The following is a 23,340-nucleotide window of genomic DNA, read 5'->3' on the forward strand; positions in this document are numbered from 1 at the left end:
GAACATAAGTTGGATTTCTCCTTCCCTGCTGGTTGAGCCTCACCCTCCTTTTTTGTTCCATCCCACTCCACAGCATGGGTTGAATAAAGCAGTGAAATCTGCCCCCGCACCCTTGTTTTGTATCAACTTTTGCAACTTGCTTCCCTTAATCAGTTTGCATTCCCCATATTCCAAGCTGCCTATCACTATCGGCTTTTTTCCCTCCATCTCAACAGTTCCAGCTTGTTAAAGTTGAACGTTAATGAGCTAATTGTCCTCATTCAATCCACCCCTAACACAATATCACAGCCCCCAAGCTCTAGGATCCTTAAATCAACCCTAAATTCATGTCCCTACATCATCCATCTAAAATCAGCACACTTACAATAACTATACATTTTGTGTCCATTGGCCACCGTCACTGACAATGGGGTGGTATGAGTCATCCTACACTTCAATTCAGTGGTCATAGCTTCATTCAAGAAGCTATGGGTGCTGCCACTTTCTATAAGCACCATTAGTCTCTTCTTGCCCACCTAACCTCTGACCTTAATTATGTTCCTAGTAGGGCCTCCCTTGAGTGCATGAAAGGATATTTCTCCCTCTTCCTGACCCTGCTCCTCCTCATATGCCTCCTCTTATCTTTTCACCCTTCTCTTCCTCTTCTTCTTCTACATTGTTTTCCTCCCCTTCCATATTGGGCAAATGTCTCTTACACTAATGCCCAGGGCTATATTTATCACTACACCGATAACACAATCCCAGCATCCTCCTCTGTTCCAATGTCTTCTATTTGCCGATAGGTTAGAGCCCCCCCCTTATGTCCACCCAATGCCATAGCGAGCACTAGAGCTTTAGAATTCCCTCCTATCAAGGGCCCAACAGATGTGAGTGTCCTTGGCACTGCTTTGTTCCTCTTGAAAATTACCTCTAGTGTTAATTCTTGTAATCTGGCATTCTCCGTCGCTTCTCTCACAGTGACATGCATCATCATTTTCACCATGGACCTTAATTCATCCTTAAGGCCTCTAATAAAACTGGAGACAAAGTATTGATCAATGAGGGTGGGCTAAGCACTCCACATTAAGACCCCTGTCATGTGTCACGGGTAGGAGGGGTGCTAATGTAATAAGGATATACTATGAGTAGTAAGTAGTATATTAGAAGTTTGCATTGAGGAGTTGTAATTTGTTTGTTGCTGCTTTAGGAGTAGTACATTCCCAGCAACAGCATTCTGTTACACACATGGGCCGGTGGCTTGGCTTTATAAGCAGTTGTCCAACTCGCCAATCATTATGAAAGAATATTCCTAGAAGTTTCTATTCTCTCTCTCATTCTCCCTACTGATTCTCTCCCTCCTAATTCTTTCGTATCGTTCAACCAGGAAACCACAGTCAGTTCCTCGGAAGCTGACATTTGGTATCAGAGCGGTATTCTTGGGTGTGGGCAGAAGAAGAGAAGGATATCCATATGGCCGAAGGGACGAGGATGAAGCAGATGGAGTCTCAACTGCAGCAAGTGGCTACAACAGTGGCAGAGGTGCAAACAAGAATGGGGACTCTCGAATCCTCAATTGGAGCAGGGGTAGATGCTCGGATTGATCAGGCCATGGAAAGGTGGCAGGGTGAGAATCAAGAACAGAATGCTCGGTTCCATGAGCAAGTGATGGAACAGATGCACCAGATTATGCGGATGTTCTCGACCCAGCAGCCGGTAAGACTTTCTGCTGACTTTCCGTAAAGGGAACGGTCGGAACCCATTCTTCAAGGTGTAGGAATGGAGCGTCGACCAGTGGGAACATCGGAAGTGGAATTTGAGACAGAAAGGACCGGCGATAACTTAAGGGAGAGAAAAGCGAGAGCTCAGGTAGATCGTTATCAACTGAGCTTCCCAGTACCCAAATTGGAGATTCTGCTCTTTGATAGAGAAAACCTGAGATGGTGGGTAAGGAGGTGCGAACGTATGTTCGCCCTGTATCAGGTGCAGGAACAGCAGAAGGTCACTCTGGCCTCTGCCTACCTGAACGACATGGCTGATGCATGGTACCAGGGGTGGCTCGCAGAGAAAGAAGGCAGCCCATGGAACGAGTTCGCTGATGACTTATGTGAAAGATTCGGAGACCGGAGTATGCGGGATATAGTCGAAGAGTTTAACAAGCTCAAGCAACTGGGAACGGTACAGAATTACCAGCTCAAGTTTGAGAAGCTGAGGTCCTTAATGATGATACACAATCCCCATCTTTCAGAAGAGTATTTTGTATTGAGTTTTATTAGTGGCTTGGGAGAAGAAGTGAGACCCATGGTAAAAATGATACAGCCAACGACAGTGAGGCTGGCCGTCGAGAGTGCAAGGTTGTAAGAAATGACGATTGAAGCACTATTAAAAAAGCAGCGCAACCAAGCTAAAGGAGTGATCTCTGGGGGATGGCAATCTGGTAATAGGACTCAAGGACGAGATACGGTGCACAATGGTAAGGGGGTCCTAGCATTGCCTCCTGTAGCCCCTAACCCAACGAATGGAGGAGGGTTAATGGAGCAGGGACGCCAAGCGAACCTATGTTATAGGTGCGGGGATAAATACTTCCCGGGACACCGGTGCAAACGACAAATCATGTTACTGGAAGGGGAGGATGAGGAAGGACTCGCAGAGGAAACCTCAGAGATGGGCGAAGGTGATCAAGGAGAGATCTCCTTACATGCACTAAAAGGGTTGGTGCACAGCAAGATCATTAAGGTGGAAGGGCGAGCTCACTAACGCCCGCTAATGGTACTCATTGATAGCGGAAGCACCCATAGCTTCCTGGATGAAGGTATGGCAAAGAAATTGGGATGTGAAGTCTCAAATGCTCACCCCCTTTCGGTAACAGTAGCAAACGAAAATAAGGTATTGAGTCAATCCTCATGTTTGGGATTCTGCTGGGAGATGAATGGGAAAGAATTTGTGGCAAATTTGAGGCTGTTGAGATTGGGGGGTTGTGATGTGGTACTTGGGGTTGATTGGATGGGAGGCGTGAGTCCCATTAGCTTCGATTTCAACAAGATGGAGGTGACCTTTGAGAAGGATGGAAAACGGAGGATACTCAAAGGCAGCCAGGAAGCGAGTATGTGCAAAATGATAACGGGAAAGAGACTTCAACGGTTGATCAAGAGCAAGTTCTCCCAAGTAGTGCAGTTGTTCTCTATTCAAGCCTTGGAAGTGCTCGAGAAGGAACTGGAGCAGGGAGGAGATTTGGCCATTACAGTGAGTAGCCACTCACACGACCAGTTGAAGGTACGCGAAACTAACTCTCTTAACATGCTATTATTTGAGTTCAAAAACCTCTTTTCTGAACCTAGCTCACTTCCTCCAAAAAGGCCCTGTGACCATACCATCCATCTCAAATCCAACTCAGAACCAGTGAACGTAAGGTCCTATCGTTATCCTCCTAAACAGAAAACTGAGATAGAAAGACTCATCCAAGACATGTTACAAGAGTCGATTATTCAACCCAGCCATAGCCCTTTCGCGTCTCCCGTACTACTTGTCAAAAAGAAAGATGGTTCGTGGAGATTTTGTGTAGACTATAGGCAACTCAATGCCATAACCATCAAAGACAAGTTTCCCATACCCATTGTAGAAGACTTGCTTGATGAATTGAAGCATGCATCAGTTTTCACTAAGCTGGATCTTAGAGCAAGTTACCACCAAATTCGAATAGAGCCTCGAGATATCCCTAAAATCGCCTTTAAAACTCATCAAGGGCACTACGAATTCATGGTAACGCCCTTCAGACTCACTAACGCCCCAGCTACCTTTCAAGCATTAATGAACCAAATATTTGAACCTTACTTGCGTGCATTCATTCTAGTCTTTTTCGATGACATTCTGATCTATAGTTCCACTTTCGTTGAGCACCTAGCCCACTTGAGAACTACCTTTGAGGTTCTTCGACTCAATCAATTGTATGTTAAGGAATCTAAGTGTTCCTTTGCACAGAGTCATGTGGAGTATTTGGGCCATATAATATCTAATGCAGGAGTCAGCACCGATCCTAGCAAGGTAGCAGCCATGGTGGAGTGGCCGAGGCCTCAAAATGTCAAGGGATTAAGGGGATTTCTGGGCCTAACTGGCTACTATCATCGGTTTGTTAAGGATTATGGAATTATCAGTAGGCCACTAACGGAATTGTTGAAAAAGGATAGCTTCAAATGGAATGACCGGGCTGAAGAGGCCTTTGACAAACTGAAAAGAGCTATGAGTGAGATACTAACATTGGACTTGCCGGATTTTGACAAGCCATATGTATTGGAGACGGACGCCAGCGCTGTTGGAGTTGGGGCTGTTCTGGTACAAGGAGGGAGGCCCTTGGCCTTTCTTAGTAAGGCATTAGCTCCTCGACACCTCGGGTTGAGCATTTACGAGAAGGAGCTGTTGGCAGTGTTGATGGCTGTAGATAAAGGGAGGCATTACCTAGAAGGCAGTAAGTTTGTGATCAAAACAGACCATGAAAGTCTGAAATTCCTACTTCAGCAAAAATTACATACGCAATTGCAATGAAAAGGGATGACTAAGTTGATGGGATTGGATTATGTAATCCAATACCGGAAGGGGAAGGAAAACCTAGCTGCAAATGCCTTGTTAAGGTGTCATGAAGAAGGGCATTCTGCTGCTCTTACGGTGATGGTTCCAGATTGGCACCGGGAAGTGGCCTCGAGCTATGAAAATGATGAGAGCATCCAGGAGCTGCTACAACAACTGGTGGTGGATCCTAATGATGAACAAGGGTACACCTTGACTAATGGAATTATCAGAAACAGAGGAAGGCTAGTGATAGGAAAGGATGAGAATTTGAAGAAAAAAATTGTGGAGGCGCTGCACAGTTCTCCAATAGGGGGCCACTCCGGAATAGTTGCTACCTATCACAAAGTTAGGCAACACTTTCATTGGCCCGGGCTAAAAAAATATGCAATGGACTTGGTGCTGAGTTGTGATATTTGTAAACGGTGCAAATCAGAATCGGTGGCTCACCTCGAGTTATTACAGCCACTAAGTATACCAGGAGAGCCTTGGGAAAGTATCTTAATGGACTTTATTGAGGGTTTACCCAAATCGCAAGGGCGTGATTGCATAATGGTGATAGTGGATAGATTCACCAAATATGCCCATTTCATTAGATTGACACATCCTTACACAGCTCAAGAGATAGCTAAAGTGTTCCTAGATCAAGTGGTGAAGTTACACGGAATCCCTAAGACTATAGTGTCGGACAGGGATAAAATTTTCACTAGTCTCTTGTGGAAGGAATTGACGGGGTTATTGGGAATCCAACTCAGCATGTCGACAGCCTATCATCCAGAATCCGATGGTCAGATCGAGAGAGTAAATCAATGTTTGGAGACATACTTAAGATGTGCTTGCTTCCTACAGCCGAGGTCTTGGCACAAGTGGCTCACGTTGGCACAGTAGTGGTATAATTCCAACTACCACAACTCCATAAAGAGATCCCCTTTTGAAGCACTATATGGATATAAGCCAACCTTACTGCCAGACCTGGGAAATTCCTCGACAGTGGCAGCCTTGGATACTTACCTTCAATGGAGACAGAAATCTTTCCAGACAATCAAAACAGAATTGGCCAACGCTAGGAATCGTATGAAGCAGTTTGCCGATAGAAGAAGAAGTGAAAGGGAATTCCAAGTGGGAGAGTGGGTCTATCTGAAGCTCCAGCCAGGCCATCTGAAAGCTCTACTTGGAAAGCCCAGTTCAAAGCTCAATCCAAAGTATTATGGCCCATTTCTGGTGTTAGCTCGAGTTGGGAGTGTGGCTTATCGTTTACAGCTGCCAGATAATTCCAATATACATCCGGTCTTTCATGTATCATTGCTTAAAAAGGCAGTGGGGCAGCAAGCTGTCAATCCAATGTTACCTCGCTTTCCAGATCCAGATGACAGTCCAAAGGAACCTACAGCGATAATTGACAGGAGGGTTATCTACAACCAAGGGGTTCCCATCATCCAGGTGCTGGTGCAATGGTCTAATCTACACCCCGACAACAATACTTGAGAATACCTCCCAGATATTCTCAAGCAATTTCCTAAGGCAGACGGTCTTCTCAACATTTCTTGAGGACAAGAAGGTTTTGAAGGGGAGGGTGATTGTCATGTGTCACGGGTAGGAGGGGTGCTAATGTAATAAGGATATACTATGAGTAGTAAATAGTATATTAGAAGTTTGCATTGAGGAGTTGTAATTTGTTTGTTGCTGCTTTAGGAGTAGTACATTCCCAGCAACAGCATTCTGTTACGCACATGGGCTGGTGGCTTGGCTTTATAAGCAGCTGTCCAACTCGACAATCATTATGAAAGAATATTCCTAGAAGTTTCTATTCTCTCTCTCATTCTCTCTCTCATTCTCCCTACTGATTCTCTCCCTCCTAATTCTTTCGTATCGTTCAACCACTCAACAGGGAAACCACAGTCAGTTCCTCGGAAGCTGACAACCCCCAACTCCTCAAACTTCTCCTAATACTCAGTGATCATCCCTTCCTATCTGAGTTTGTTAAATTCCTCAATAACATCTACCATATTCCTTTCCCCAAAGTGGATGTATAATTCTTCCGCAAAATCAATCCATTTAGCCCACATACCCCTAGATCTAGACCATCCTTGGTACCAACCATTAGCCACATCGTTTAGATAGGTTGTAGCAAAGATAATCCTCTGATTTTCAACAATGTTGTAGTACTGAAAAAACCTCTCGCACCTACAAATCCACCAACGTGGTTTGGATCCTTCAAACAGAGATATCTCTAGCCTCGACATCGGTCCTCGGCTAGATCTAGGGGAATTGAATTCCCTTACTTGGTCAGTAGTCTCTTCATAATGCGAGTTCCCAACCTCTGCTACTCCTTGAGGTCTAGGTAGGATCCCCTGACCGAACATCCCCGCCTCTAGAACTAATCAGGGAGGAAATTCCGGTGGTAATCGGAATTGAGGGAGTGTGGACAGCATACTAATCACATTGTTGATCCATTGATCTAATGTCTCGCCAATTCTCTTTGAACACCATCCCCCTAGATGCCACCATATCCTCTTGCAATTCATCGTGAATCACTTGCACCTCCTCCCTTCTCTGGGACACTGCTTCCTGAGTTAGAGACATCCCAAACTCCATCGCCTCCATTCGGTTCTCCAATTGTTTCAATCTAGAGCCCTTCATCGTCTCTATTTTGACCGTAATTTGCCCTGATCCCACCTGTCCGTCGCCGGATCACAACCAAAGATGATCAGCTCTGATACCAAATGTCAAGCCTCGTGGATGAGACTTGCACTTTCAGAACAATTAGGAGAAAGAAGAGAGAGAGTTTTGAAGGAGAGTTTGAAAGAAGTAGAGAAAATAAGGAGAGAGAATTTGAGAGGGAAAGAATTCAATATTATTTCACACAATGAATTCCCATCCTCGTGTAGCTAAGCCTTATATAGGCTCTTCCCAGCAGTTACAACTAAACTGAGAGGCAGAATGGTAATGCTAACAGCAACTAACTTTGTTGGCTCCTACCATTACATCTAAAATTTCAAGAAAAATTACAATTAGACCCTCGGCATGTGACAGTATGTTGAGAGCAAAAGTAATAGTATAAAATATCAATTAACCCTCTATCTACCAGTTTAAGTTTTCCAATGGGATTTTGGGGGGAAGGGGGAGGGTTAATAATTCAACACATTGTAACAAGATAATATGAAACAACACCACACAAAAGGCCCCCATACCTTGTAAACTTAAACAAGTTAGCAAAAACCTAACAAAGGAGCCCATACTTACACCGACTATCAAGCCATAATTTAACCTTATTATTGTTCTTGATCTCATAAAACACCACCACCAAGCATCCAACTATGTGGAGTTGACTATAAGGATTCTAAGTCACCAATCATCTTTATCCATGACTATATCTTTTGTAAGGCTATTATATACATGTCATTCCAAAAAGTTTTCAACAAATTTCCCTTAGTCTTTCTTACCTACCTCTTTTTACTACAAATATCTAGCATTTCATCTACTTTCATCATAAATGCATCATGCTCCGTCCTCACATATCCAATCCATCTTAAATGTGTTAGGCACTTCTTATATTCAAGAGGTGTCACTTTAATCTTTATGGATAACCTCATTTTTTAATTCTATCTTTCCTTAATATGGTCGTAAATTCATTGTAACATCATCATCTTAATCATACTCATAGTTTACTTCTTCTTTAGCTTTAAATCTTCCCAATATGTCTTGCTACAAGAGAAAAAAGAGCAAAGGGAGAACCCAAGACAACCCCCAATAGCGACCAATAATCTAAGAAATACTATCAACTCTATATCTCCAATCATTTTTTTGTAAGCAAAATGCATTAACAATAAACCTTTGTAGAGGAGGCAAACCATGTACAAAGAGAGACAACAAATTAAAATAATAGATTATCAGGGCCAAACAAAGACGTAAGTGACGAACAAGAATCATTATTAAGCAATTGATAAAGGGAAATGAAGAGGCCACCCTTAAATTAAAAACACAAACTCTCAGCCCCTTCAAAAGCTTTCAAATTCCTCTAGTGCTGCCAAATGTGTCACATGACATGAAAAGGGAAAGGCTTCAAACCCAAGGCGATCTCCCATTCAGACAAGTATTGACCCATGAAGTCAATAACTAAAGTTGGCACAAACCAATTGACACACCCTCAAATGGAGAGTCGGTCAATTACGTAATTCTTGGAGAATTACTAAGAAAAGAACGGAATTTGGGAAAAGAATTGATAGATCAAGAGAGAAGGAGATGGGAGAGAGATAGAACAAAAAGAGAGAGAGAGAGAGAATTCAAGAGGGAAAAGTATAACGATTATGTTATTCAAAAGCTGTTGAACCCATCCTATTGAATTACTCAATTCCGATTGGAATTTTACACCGCTCACTAAGGAAAAAAAGAAAGAAACACTAGGGCGTTCGAGAGGCCCCAACTCTCCAGCAACCTTCTACAAAATTCCACACCTCTCTCACTCTCTTTCTTTTATTTATACCCCATCCTACTCAGCATAACTGCCTCTGGCAGCACATGCTGATTTGTTACAAACAAATCAGCTATTTCCCCTTACTACCCTCCACCCTGACTTGCTGTTACGCAAGTCCCACCCACTTTACCCCCTTGGGCCGCCTCTAGTAAGTCCAATGAACCAGGGGCCTATCATTATCTCCCCCCCTCACTTTCACCTTGTCCTCAAGGTGGAAATCTGGAAATTGTTGCTGAATGAGGTCAAACGGTTCCCATGTTGCTTCTAAAGGGGGCAGTCCCTTCCATTGAATTAAAACATCTCTGCCTTGTAGATTACTTCCCGTTCCAGATCGAACCCCCAGAACTGCCTCAGGCTCCACCAATAGCTCTAAATCTGCACTTAGCTGGCTGGGAACTTCCACACTAGCCCTCAACGCCCCTCTTGCCTCACATAATTGGGGCACGTGGAAGACAGGGTGGATGTTTCAATGGGAGAGCAGTGTCAATTTGTAAGCGACCGATCCTACCTCCTTCTCAACTTCAAAAGGACCATAAAATCTATGAGCTAATTTCTCGTTGGAGCGACCAGCCAGCGATTTCCGACGATATGGCCTCAATTTCAAGTAGACAAAGTCCCCCACCTTGAATTTTACCTCTCTTCTCTTTCTGTCAGCGCCTCTCTTCATTACCGATTGAGCCCTCAGCAATTGTGGCTTCAAGTCATCCAAAATCTTATCTCGTTCAGCCAGTTGTCGTTCCACCATTGACACAGGCGTGGTACCTCTTTCAAACCTCACCAAGGCTGGAGGTTCTCTACCATACACCACCTGAAACGGGGTCTTCCTTACAACTGTATGGTAGGATGTGTTATACCATAGTTCAGCCCAAGGCAGCCACATGGACCATGATTTCGGTTGAGAGGAAGCAAAACAGTGCAAGTATATTTCCAAAGTCCGATTCAGTACCTCTGTTTGCCCATCGATTTGTGGGTGATAGGTGGAGTTCAATTTAGTTTCGTACCTTGGAGGCGGAACAATTCCTCCCAAAATCTGCTCATGAAAATTTTGTCCCTATCCAATACAATGGACCTTGGAGGCCATGTAACTTTACGATTTCCTTAACAAAATTTCCAGCCACTTCCCCCGCAGTAAACGGATGTTTCAGCCCGATAAAGTGCCCATATTTACTTAGTCGGTCTACTACAACTAATATTGAATCCATCTTGCCTGACCTTGGTAACCCCTCAATGAAATCCATAGCAATATCTTCCCAAACTTGATTAGGGATGGGAAGAGGCTGCAGTAATCCATACCAATATTGAATCCATTTTGCCCAACCTTGTGGATGTCCTCCTTCATCCCTTGCCAATAGACACTAGCCGCCACTCGCTTGTAGGTCTTCAAGAATCCCGAATGACCCCCGAGACTGCCATCATGTCCCTCATGTAGAATCAATGGAATGAGAAAGGACCCTTTCAATATATACAACCTTCCTTTGTATAGCAATTGGCTGCCCACCAACTGAAAATTGGGTTGGGAAGAAGGATTAGTTTGCAGATCCTTGATAATTCGCTGCACCCTGTCATCTGCTTCTACTTCTCAGGCCAATTGATCCAGTTGGATTACTTTTGGTATTGTCAAAGCCATGAAGGCTGCTGTATGGTTGATGCGTGATAACCCATCAGCGGCCTTATTCTCCAATCCTAGCCTATAATGAATCTCAAATTGAAATTCCATTAGTTTTACCATCCATCTCTGATACTCGGGAGTCACCAACCACTATTCCATCAAGTATTTGAGGCTCTTTTGATCAGTCCAAATCTCAATTTCCTCCCTAAAAGATAATGTCTCCATTTTTGCACCGCAAAGACTATGGCCATCAATTCTCGCTCATAAACTGATTTCGTCCTTCCTAACTGACTGAAAGCTTGACTAAAATAGGCAATGGGTCAGTGATCCTGCATTAAAACAGCCCCCATGCTTTCCCTCGAAGCATCCGCCTCCACCACAAAAGGTTTTCCAAAATCCGGCAAAGCTAGAACGGGTAGGGAAATCATCTTCGCCTTAAGCTGTTGGAAGGCTTGCTCGGCTGCCACATCCCAATAAAAATTATTCTTCCTTAATCATTCAATTAAGGGTCTTTCCATCTAGCCGTAGTCTTTCACAAAGTGCCGATAATATCTCGTGAGCCCCAAGAAACCTCTCGATTCCTTCATTGTTGGAGGAGTAGGCCAATCTACCATCCCTTGCACCTTAACATGATCAGCTGACACACCTTGTTGGGAAATGATGTGGCCTAAGTATTCAACCTCCAGCTGTCCGAACAAGCACTTTTTCCTATTAGCAAGCAGCTGATTTTCTACCAACACTTTTAAAACACAACGTAAGTGCTTTGTGTGTTGCTCTAAACTCCTACTATACACCAATATATCATCAAAAAAAACCAATACAAATTGCCTTAAATACTCCCTGAAGATTTCATTCATCAGCGATTGAAAGGCTGCGGGTGCATTTGTCAACCCGAACGGCATAACTAGGAACTCGTAGTGGCCCTCATGTGTCCGGAAAGCTGTTTTGGGAACATCTTCAACCTTCACCCTAATCGGATGGTAGCCAGATTTTAGGTCCAACTTGGAGAAAACCATAGCCCCGTGCAACTCGTTCAGCAACTCCTCAATCACCGATATAGGGAATTTGTCAGGGATGGTTACCTTGTTCAAGGCCCTGTAATCGACACAAAACCGCCATCCTCCATCTTTCTTCTTAACCAACTACACCGGGCTAGAAAATGGACTGCAACTTGGCTACACAATCCCAACCTCCAACATCTCGCCCACCAGTTTTTCAATCTCATTTTTTTGCATGTAAGGGTAACGGTAGGGTCTCACATGTACGGGTGCGGTTCCTGGAATCAGGTTAATAGCATGGTCTTTTTTTATGCATGGTGGCAGCCCCTCGGGATTAGAAAATACCCCTTCAAACTCTTCCAGCACCCCTTGCAACATCCTAGGGATTTCCCATTGTTTTTCTTCAAATTCTACTATAATGGCTCCCAATTCCAGCAGCATCCGCTCCCCACTTCCCTTAAGATCTTTCATCATGGCCTTCAAGGACACCATGGTTTTACTTAAGCTTGGGTCTCCCTACAGTGTTACCGCCATACCCCCCACTTGAAACTTCATTGTTAAAGCTTTCCAATCCACATTCATTTTCCCCACTGCGGCTAACCACTTCATCCCTAAGATCACATCCGAGCTACCCAACTCTAAAGGCAAAAAATCCTCCACAATTTGTAGGTGCAATGTCACCCCCTTGCAAATGCCGGCCCCTTGCACCGCCATTCCCATCCCCATAATCACCCCATACCCGGCCATTTCTGTTCTTGGCAACCCCAACCGCTGCACCAACTCGGTTGCTATAAAATTATGTGTCGCCCTTCCATCAATAAGTACTATAACTGGTTGCCCATCAATATCCCCTTGCAGCTTCATTGTTTGCGGCGTTGTCAATCCAACAAATGAATTCATTGAGAGTTCAATGACCTCGCTGCCTTGCCCCACTTCTTCATCCCTCCCTTCCCCTGTTTCCGCCTCGATTCCTTCCTCTTACATCTCTTCATCATAAATCATCATAACTTGCAACTCCCCATTCTTACACCAGTGACCAATAGAATATTTCTCATCGCAACGAAAACATAGGCCTTCTCCCTTTTGGATTTCCACTCGGCCTCGCTGAGTCTTCTAAAAGGGACATTGCTGCCACTCCCAGCCACTGGCAACTTGTTACTTGCCTGACTAACGACTCTCGAATGAGGAGTTAGGCTTCTTGACTGTATGGGAGGGGGTCGAATAACGTTGGTTGTAGAGTGGGTAGGGAAATTACTCCTCGCTGGCCCAAACGTCCTACTGCAGCTGAGCATGGCTGCATTTTTATTCTCGATACATTGAGCCATCGACATGATCCGATCCAACCCCTAGGTTGCAGTACCCTGATCTCAGCCCTTATTTCCAGCTTAAGGCCATTAATGAAATGGCCTTCCAAGAACGCCTCAAAAACTTCCGACACTGGCACGGCCAAAGTCTCGAACATCAGCATGTAATCCTTGACAATCCCTTTTTGTCGGAGAGCCAGGAACCTCTCCTCTAGCAACCCCTCTTAGGTTGGACGGAATCGGTTGAGAATACCTTGCTTGAGCCCCTCCCAACTGCGGATTCCCCTGCGCCTGGACTCCCGCTAAAACCAAGCGAGGGCCCCTGCCTCGAAGCACAACGCAGCGGACTCGATCTTCCCATCATCGAGCAGCTGATTGATCACGAAGTACCTCTCCGCCCGAAATATCCAATCGTCCGAATTGTCTCCCTCAAAGGTCGGCATCTCCAGCCGCCGACCTCTCCCTTCCTATCGCCATCATGTGCCCACGCCACCCTCCATTCTCCGGTTCATGCCGACTCCAGAGGTCACATCAGAATCTTGGGTAAATTACGTTGGTCATTCACCCCTATGGGTCTTAGCCTTCCTCTCCTGTTCCTGTTCATCCCACCTTGTTGGCATAATGGCGAACTGTTCGAGCATCTTTGCTACGTTCCGGTCTATGGTTTGAATCTCTCCCCTCATCGTGTGGACCTTCTCCTCCAGGTCCCCCACTCTCTCGCTTAAGTTTACCATGGTGATCGACAATTGCTCTGATACCAAAATGTTGAGATTCCAAGCAAATGCTCTGAAATTCTATTGAATTACTCAATTCCGATTGGAATTTTACACCGCTCATTAAGGAAAAAAAGAAAGAAACACTAGGGCGTTCGAGAGGCCCCAACTCTCCAGCAACCTTCTACAAAATTCCACACCTCTCTCTCACTCTCTTTCTCTTATTTATACCCCATCCTACTCGACTTCCTCTGGCAGCACATGCTGGTTTGTTACAAACGAACCAGCTATTTCCCCTTACTACCCTCCACCTTGACTTGCTATTACGCAAGTCCCACCCACTTTACCCCCTTGCCCCTGCCCCTTGGGCAGCCTCTTGTTGGTCCAATGAACCGGGGGCCTATGACTGCTGAACCCATTCTACAACAGCCCTCTTTAAAGGAAACTTCTTTTAGTTAGATGTTCAACTACTAGCTAAAGTAGTTGTACTATTCTAACTACTTAAGCACTAGTTGTTATGGTTAGTTACAATAATTCCCCAATGACTAATCTACCCCTAGGTCGTAACAATTTCCCTCCCCTTAAGAAAATTCTTATCCCCAAGAATTTAGAACAACTGTGCCTTTTTCATCACCCAATTCCCATCAGTTCTTCTTTTTCTTTTTCATCCTCTATTCCTTCCATGTTAAGTAACTGTTTTTGGCATCAGTGGCTAGGGCTGAATTTATCTCCACACTTATAACATAATCCTAACTTCCGTCTTCACTCCCTAGTAATTGATTTGGCTGGGTTTGGATAAACCTTAGAATTCACATTCACTTGATTCCCTTCCAATGGTTGATAGAACGAAGGCTGAATTTCCATTGCGATCGTGTATTCATTGAGAATCACTTCTAGTGTAAGCTCCTGTAGCTTTGCCTTCTCAGCCACCTATTTCCCTGTTGTAGGCATCATCATCTTAACCATAAGTTGTAATTCATCCTTCAACCCACTAATAAAGCTAGATACAAAATATGGCTCAGTTAAACTTGGTTGAGACAACCTCAACAGCGCCCTCAATTCTTCAAACTTTACCTAGTAATTGATCACTGAACCCTCCAACTTTAATTTATTGAATTCTCCAACTACATCTGACATATCCAAACTTGTCACAAAGTTCTCTTGCAAATTCCATCCAACTTAGTGTATTGCCCTTATCTTGCACCCACCCTTGATACCAAGAATTAATTGTATCATTGAGATAGGTTGTTACCAATGTAACCTTATGTTCCTCAGTAATTCAATAAAATTCGAAAAGCCTTTCACAACAGCGGATCCACCACCGTGGTTTCAAGCCCTCAAATACTGGTACTTCCAATCGAGACATGGGAGTATGAACGAAAGTTTGAGATAAAATCCCTTTTACCTGGCTACTTTGCTCCAAAGCGACTTGATCTCCTGTTCCCGGGCCTTCATCAAGCCTAGAGAGGATGCCATCACGGATCAAGATTGGGTCCCCACCCATTCTTGGAGGAAAATTCAACGGCAAACAAAATTGGGGCAGTGCTACCAGCATGGTGAACATGTTGTTGATCTTCTGCCCATATTGTTCCACCACATCTTTATTCTTCTCCAATTCTCATGTGTTGTCCTTGATAGCTGAAATGTCCTCTTAGCTCTGAATCATGGCTTCCTGCATCTACGACATCCCGAATTCTAGTGCCTCTATCCGTACTTCAAACTGCTTCATCTAGGTTCCTTCAGCCATCTTGCAATCTCGTCAAGCCCTATCGTAACTGTCTTCTTAATCGATTTCCAATCTCGTTAAGCCCTATTGCAACTATCTTCTTAGCCAATTTCGACAATCTTGTGTCACATTCCAAGGGTATTTTTGGTTTTCTATTTTTTAATTTCTATTTCTGTTATGGTTGTTTGTCATGTAGCTAGAGGTTGTTAGAATATTTTCCCTTTTTGTCTTTTCCCTTTTTGTCTTTTCCCTTTTTGTCTTGTAGCTTAGGTGGTTAGAGAGCTTTTTCTGGTAGCTAAAGTGAGGCTATATATATATTGCCTCAACTGTAGGAAGAGGGAGGATGAGAATGAATTGAATATTCTATTTCTCCCTAATATTTATCACTCTCTCTTGATGATCTTCTCCCTTATCTTCTTGTTATTCTCTCCCTCCCAACTGATCTCTCCCCCAAGTTCTTCTCTTAATATTCTCGATTTTCCATTCATACTTGAGCTCATCTCTAAGGGTGTGACATGTTGATCACTGCTCTTGCTCACGTCCGTCAATTCTACCTCGCCTTAGGTCACGCTCTTGCTCGCATTTGCCAATCCAAACACACATTTGATCACTGCTCCTCCTCACGTCTGTCAACCCAACCACACCTTGGGTCATGCACTGTCAAGAACACCGACTTTGATACCAAATTGACACTCCCTCAAATAGAGGGTTGGTCAATTAGGTAATTCTTGGAGAATTATCGAGAAAATAATGGAATTTGGGAAAAGAATTGATAGATCAAGAGAGAAGGAGATGGGAGAGAGATAGAACAGAGTGAGAGAGAATTTGAGAGGGAAAAGTATAAGGATTTTGTTATTCAAAAGTTGTCGAACCCATTCTACAACAACCTTCTTTAAAGGCAACTTCTTTTAGTTAGGTGTTTAATTGCCAGCTAAAGAAGTTGTACTGTTCTAACTACTTAACCACTAGTTATTACAATTAGTTACTGTTGATTTATCAGAATATTAAGAGATCTACTTAGATTAGGAAAGATTTCTAATTACCATTTAGGAATCTTTCTTAATTATCATTTAGGAATCTTTATTGATTATGTCTATATGTATCTTAGTGTATATTTCCTTCTTTGTATATTTACTTCTTTGTGTTTTAATTTGTTTCCTTAGAGATAGTTTCTTTTTTGATAGTTTCCATGTTTGATGTAATCTCTCCCTCTATAAGAGGACTGCTATATCCATCAGATTAGAATGAATGAAAGTATAATTCTGAATTCCTTCAGTTACAATAGTTTCCCAATGACTAATGTACCCCTGGGTCATAACACCAATGACTTCTAAGATAGAAAAGAACAAACTATATATCTCAAGCAATAAAACAATATAAAAGTAACTGATCCAGCAATTTTCCATTCATTTTACAAAGAAAGCACCAATTAACCACGACTTGGCCATGCTTTTTTAGACTGCTCAAGGTAAAACTAGAACCATAGGAAGTTGTTCACAAGAAAAAGGCCACCCTAGGAGGAGCTTTGGACCTCCATAAGGACTTCTAAGGCAAATTCACTTGACCTTTGTCCTAAAGGACCACATTGAACAAAGGAACAAAGAGGATCCATCACTTGACAAATGCCAAAGCCAAAGCCAAACCCATCTATCCTCACTTAACCCCGCACTCAAATACCTTACAAGATGTCAAATAAAGCAATTAAGAAATCAACTTTCCAATGTTGAAGGTTGGGTCTGAATAGAAGGGACCACACTGAGTTACCTAACCAAAAAAGAAACACACTGACAATGACTTTCTTAACCCCTTGCAACACTAAATAAGGAGGTAAATACCTCATAAAGCAGCCTATGGCCACACTTAATCAAGCCAAAAATGAACCCTAGCATCATTACTAATCCCAAATGAGATAAAATTTGACAAGATGCCTCTAATATTCATAATACCCTTACAGAGCCCCATGGAGCATACCCAAAAAGCCTAACAACCAACTATCTCCCAAAATAAAGGCCATACTTCCCAATGACAACTTTCCTATAAAGACCATCCTCGCCTTTTGCAAGCTTCCACAACCACTTATCCAAGAGAGATCTCTATTAAACGCTCTCAAATTTAGTAAGAGTGACTCTCCCACCATTAGATAAATAATGATGTTTCCAATAAGCAAGTCTAGATTCATATCTTTAAACCACCCCCTCCCACAAAGATTTAGCATTTTAAGGAGACCCCAAAAAGAGAGACCAAGATATGTAAATAGAAGAGATCCTACCTTACAAGTTACAACCTACAATGTCAGCTAACATATGAATGCAAAAGACTCTTAAAAATATTGATTTCACTTTGGAAGATTAATTTTCAAACTCAAGACCACCTTAAAACATTTACCTGATGCCCTTATGAAACCTAAGAGCCTCCAAGCTAGGGTCATAAAAGGTTATAGTATGATCAATTGAAAGATGACAACAACCCTTGAGGCTTCTTCCTCATTCTATGGACAATAAGCAAGCAAAGGACCATGCAGTTTTGCTCAATTTAAAACTTCTAACCATCAGGACTTCCCAAGACCAAGCAACCACTATTAAACAATCTCACCTCTAATCCCAATGTTTCAAAACCTCAAATGTGCCTAGCCAAGCCCCTTGTAAGGAACTCCATGTAGCCTCACAAGAAGCTTTTCCACATGGACTTTCATGTTGCAATCACAATCAAAGACCTCTATGAAACCCTTAGATCATCCTTTTGCCAACTTCGAAGCTTGATCATTTGTAGGGAAGACCTCCCACAACCTTTTACCTTACCTCACCTCTTGGGTCAAAATCTTAAAACATAACAACAAACTAATTTCTCTCATTTGTAGGTTTACTTCTAGCAAAAACACCTTGTCAACTTTGCTTCAAGAAATAAATAAATTCCAAGAAATCTATCCCCTACCCCACTCTGGGGGTACCAAAATTCCATATATTTGCTACATTGATAGTTCATCCATAGACTAACTAGTGCTCAATCTCTAAGAATCTTCTATATCTTCAAGGCCACCAAAAGGGAGAGTGACCTTTGAATTCCATTAACACGCACCACTGTTATCAAATCCAAATTTGTATCCCCTTTATACATTATATCAAAGATGTTCTAGCTTTTTTGAATTATCTGATGAACTCTCCTCATTCAACTGTTTATCAGCATATTTTTTATCAAGTTACTAGCACCAAAAACTTAAGTTGTTAAGGTTAAGAAATGGGCTCAACAAGGCATACCAAACTTTCCAACACTCCCCCTCATCGCACACAGTTGCACTTCAACATAAAATAAGAGCGCACAACACACATTAGTAATGAGGGCATACACACGTAACAAGACTTAAACTAGCACTTCCTTGAATTAGAGCTCGCGCACAACACATATCAGTAATGGGGGAATATGCATGTAACAAGACTTTAACAAGCACTTGAATTAGAGCTGTGATACTATGTTCAATTACCATTTCTCCAAAAGCTTAAGTTTGTTAAGTAATGAGACCAATGGATAGCAAGCTTTCTAAGATAATCTAAAGAATATACTCGACTTTATAATCTAAAACATCTATGACAAGCACAATAATAACAACATACCAAGCATTTAGCCCACTATGTGGGGTCAGCTTAAAACAACTATGACAAGTAATGCAAAAATATTAAAAACAAAGGAAGATCTACTTATGAAGAACAAACGGGAAACAAAACTTAAGCGCACAAACCCTAAATGTCTTGAAGTGCAACAGGGGGCTTAAAAATGTACCACTTGCTAAATAATGCACACAACAAGGGCAAGGAGTAGAGTAAGAAAATGTGTCTAGTCCTATCTATAACAAAATCTTAGATACAAGCCCAGAGAATGCAGCCTCAAAGGCTACACCCTCTTCAACTGTATGTGAGCCATATTAATTAATATCCAGTAGTCAATAGCCTCACCTGCTCGCTTTCTATTGATTTTTGGGAAGCAAGAAAACAAAAACAATGGCTGAACTTAGAAAAACATGTCTAAATCATTACTACTACTTGTTCTCCTTACATATAAAAATTGAAAGGGTACAAAAGACTATTGATGTAATTTTAAGCAGCAGAACTTCAGTGCAATTCACTATCACTATATTTGATTTTCTTTTAAAAAAAATATACACAAATGCAAGAAGAGAAGTGTTATCACCTGTTCATCAGTTTCATTATATAATTAAACACCTTAGCAGGATAATACCACATTGATAAAACCTTTTCTTCCTTGTCCAAGTGAAAGCAATAATTGAATAGAGAGAATGGAATAAAGCAAATTTATACATCCATAAGTAAATCAACAGTACAGATATCTGAGTATCAATCACTATCTCTGCTATCCTGAACTTTAGAGTAAGTAATTACAGCTGGCAACCGAGGATAACCCCCTTTAAAAAATTGTCCATGTTTTAAGTACAATTAGTAAGACAGCCTAATTAAAAACCTCAAAACTCTTAACACACCTAGATATTCCTTGAGGCAGAGGTATGGCTGTTCTATTCCCTTGATTTTGTTGGCCGTTTGTAACATTTTGTACTTGGGTCTGTCCAACCTGCTGCTGAGGTTGTTGAACTGGTTGCAGCTGCTGCATATTGGGAGACTCTGTCGTTGAAGGTTTTGCAGCTGTTCCTTGAGCGGAAGAATTAGGGGCTTGCAGAGGCTGGGATTTGTCTGTTTGATGATAGTTAGTGTTTCTGTTCTGGAAGAACCTGTTGGAGTTTCCATAGCTATAAGAAGTCATTTGCAGTATTTTTTGGATGACTTCTTCGACCGGAGGTGGAGGTCCAGGCAGCTTTGCATGCCTATAACGACAGTCAGGACCATTTGGGCAAAACCCTAACTTATACCTGCAATGATGAGATTATAGCATCAACGTCATGTACATAGTCTTATTAACATCAATATTTTTTCTCTAACTACAAAAAGAACTGTATACGAACAAATCCTCTAGCTTACAACAAACATCCATGACAAAACAATTATATTGGTGAGTAATGGTGTGAAGAGAAGATTATTGCCCAAAATTGCCAACTTCATAAACAAAAAGGGAATGAGAAACTCAAATTCAACCAATAGTCAAGCAGAAAAAGGGGGTTGGTGAGATCGAGCAATAAGAGCAAGGAATGCAAACATGAGGGTGCAAAAATAGAGACATACTTGCAAACATCAGGGTGCAAAAATAGTGACACACTCAAGATGCTTCCCTTAAAGAATTATAAAAACATAATATTACTTTATACTTTTAAAATTAGTACAACAAAGTAATAATAGTTGTTAAAAAATTAAATAGATAATAATATAATACCATTATAAATATTATGGTTACTAAAACTAATATTAATTGTTTATATTAATATCAATATTAATAACAAAATTATAACTCTAAAATTGATTCACAGTATTATCAATAATATGTAAATGATATACATATAGTATTATTACAATATTACTTATATGATTGCTGATAGTGGTTTTAATCATGCCATTATAACTAATATTATAATATTAATAAAATATATTAATGTGTTAAAAAATTAACAATCAATATAATGCCATTCTACATCATTAATATATATTGTAGATATCAATGACAATGCAACTATTACCACTATTATAATATTAGCAATATTATTGACATTTAATATTAGGAATAATTACAAAAACCTCCCCAAGGCTTGCCATAATATTCACTTACTATTAACCTTAAAGAAACCTACCTAGATCATTTTTAATCTAAGACATACCTAAGATCTAGATTTTCAAGGAAAAAAATTCTCCAAAAATAGTTGAAACACTTCCCAGAGGTAGATAAAAATGTTGGCAAAGTTGCAAGTCATAATAAAATCATTTGATGGGTTTTAAATATCTAAAACTTTCCCTCATAGTTTACCTTTCGATACCTAAAACCCCTTAAGTAATTTTTTTTGCTTGCAACCATGTTAACACTTTTCTCTAGCTTTGGAAAATGTCTTGATTATTTTTACAGAATTTTCTCCCATGAAGATCTAGACCTTTAGGTACGTCCTTGTTAGGCTAAAACTGGTTTAGGTAAAAAATAACGTAAAAAATATATTTAATGAGAAGTGAATAATATGGAAAACCTCAAATAGGTTTGTGTAATTATCCCTCAATATTTTAGTATTAATAAATTATTATTATTATAACTACATTAAATAATCTTTTACAATACCACAACAACCAATGTTTCAAGTCTTAATTCCACTGGACTTGGGAAAAAATTCTTAATAATACTTTACAAGACTTGTAGAAAAGAATTAAAATCTGTAATCAAAATTATTATTTATTATTTATATTATAACATTAGCAATATGATGAATATTGTATCAAAAAATTTAATCTGTTATCCTAGTCTTCCGCCTCAGTTATTCAAACACTCAACCCCTAAGAGTAATAGAAAACTCTCTACACACGAAAGAGAAAACAGAATATGCAAACAATAGAAAATAAATGAACACACATACAAAAAGACAGAATTTATACCGGTTCAGTTCCCTTGAAAGAAAACCTACATCCAGACTGTTAGGCCTCTTCTTCACTATCTTGAATCACAAGAATGATTACAAACACTGCAGAACACTCTCTCACAGTCCTATCCTCAGGCAATACAGAGTTAACACAAGATTACAAAGCACTCAACAGTTTTTCTCTCACACAACACATACTCACATAACTCTCTCAAGATAGGATGAAAAACCGAATGATAAAAGAGATCTCACAACCCCCTTTTTATAGAATATAAGGGGCGGACCAAATAAAACATAACCGGCCGTTACAACTAACCAATCTTTCTAGAAGAAATTAACCAGGTAAATACTGAATACACCTCTGACATAAAAATGCCCTCCCCAAACTCTTCTAGCTAATCTAATACAAATGTTTCAACAAAATTCTCCACCCATTTGTGTTAGATTAGGCTTCCTCAGGACTTCATAGCTATCTGCACCCTCCCATACTACCGTGCTACTCCTTTTAATCAGCATCTAGAATAATCTGCAGTATTTTCATGCAATGCCTTAACTTCGTGATAGGTATAGCTTTAGTAAACATGTCAACCGCATTGTCTTCACCTGAAACTTTAGTTAGAAATACATCTTGTTTTTCAATTATTTCTCTAATGAAGTGGTGTTGCTTAGTCTTTTCATGATGTGCCTGATTTTTAGACAAATGAATGGCACTTTAACTATCACACATCAAAGTTGCCTTGACATCTATCCCTAGGAGCTCACTAACTAGACCCTTAAGCCACATAGCTTCCTTAATAGCTTCCGATACAGCTATGTATTTAGCTTCGGTGGTAGATAATGCCACCACATGTTAGAGACTAGACTTCCAACTGATTGTAGAGTTCCACAACTTAAACACATACCTTGATGTGGATCTCCTCTTATCTAAATCGGCAGCCTAATTCTGCATCCAAGAACCCTAGGATACTAGCTTGATCTCCTATATCAGCTCTACCACAAGACAAGACATTTTTAGATAATCCCTTTAGGTATCTAAATACCCACTTCACTGCATTCCAATGGGATTTTCCTGGATTTTCCATAAACCGACTTACTACACTCATTGCATGAGCTAAGTCGAGTCGAGTGCATACCATACTATTCATTAAACTTCCCACAACACTCGAGTATGAAATATTTTCCATCTCCTTCCTACTCTCCTCATCCTTTGGGGATTGATCCGAGGACAACTTAAAATGAGAGGCAAATGGCACATTCACAACTTTAGCATTTGCCATTCCAAACCTAGATAATAGCTTTGCTAGATAGTATTTTTGAGATAAGGGAATTATCCTTTGCTGTTTGTCTCTAGAGATTTCTATCCCTAGAATTTTCTTTACTTCGCCTAGTTCCTTCATCTCAAATTCAAATTTAAGTCTTAACTTTAATAGCTAGATCTCTTGCTCGGATTGACTTGCTATGAGCATGTC

The 23,340-nt window shown here is 41.1% G+C and overlaps 1 protein-coding gene across 1 annotated transcript in view; it reads right to left on the reverse strand.

The window, feature by feature from the left end:
• LOC127794577 (30-kDa cleavage and polyadenylation specificity factor 30) overlaps positions 1-23,340 on the reverse strand; it is a 69,471-nt gene that overhangs the window by 35,983 nt on the left and 10,148 nt on the right. The window contains exon 2 of the mRNA XM_052325795.1: positions 19,850-20,233. Within this exon, the coding sequence (XP_052181755.1) occupies positions 19,850-20,233 (384 nt within the window). The remainder of the gene's footprint in view (positions 1-19,849; positions 20,234-23,340) is intronic.

Source organism: Diospyros lotus, chromosome 2 (genome assembly GCF_014633365.1).
Source record: "Diospyros lotus cultivar Yz01 chromosome 2, ASM1463336v1, whole genome shotgun sequence".
NCBI lineage: Eukaryota > Viridiplantae > Streptophyta > Magnoliopsida > Ericales > Ebenaceae > Diospyros > Diospyros lotus.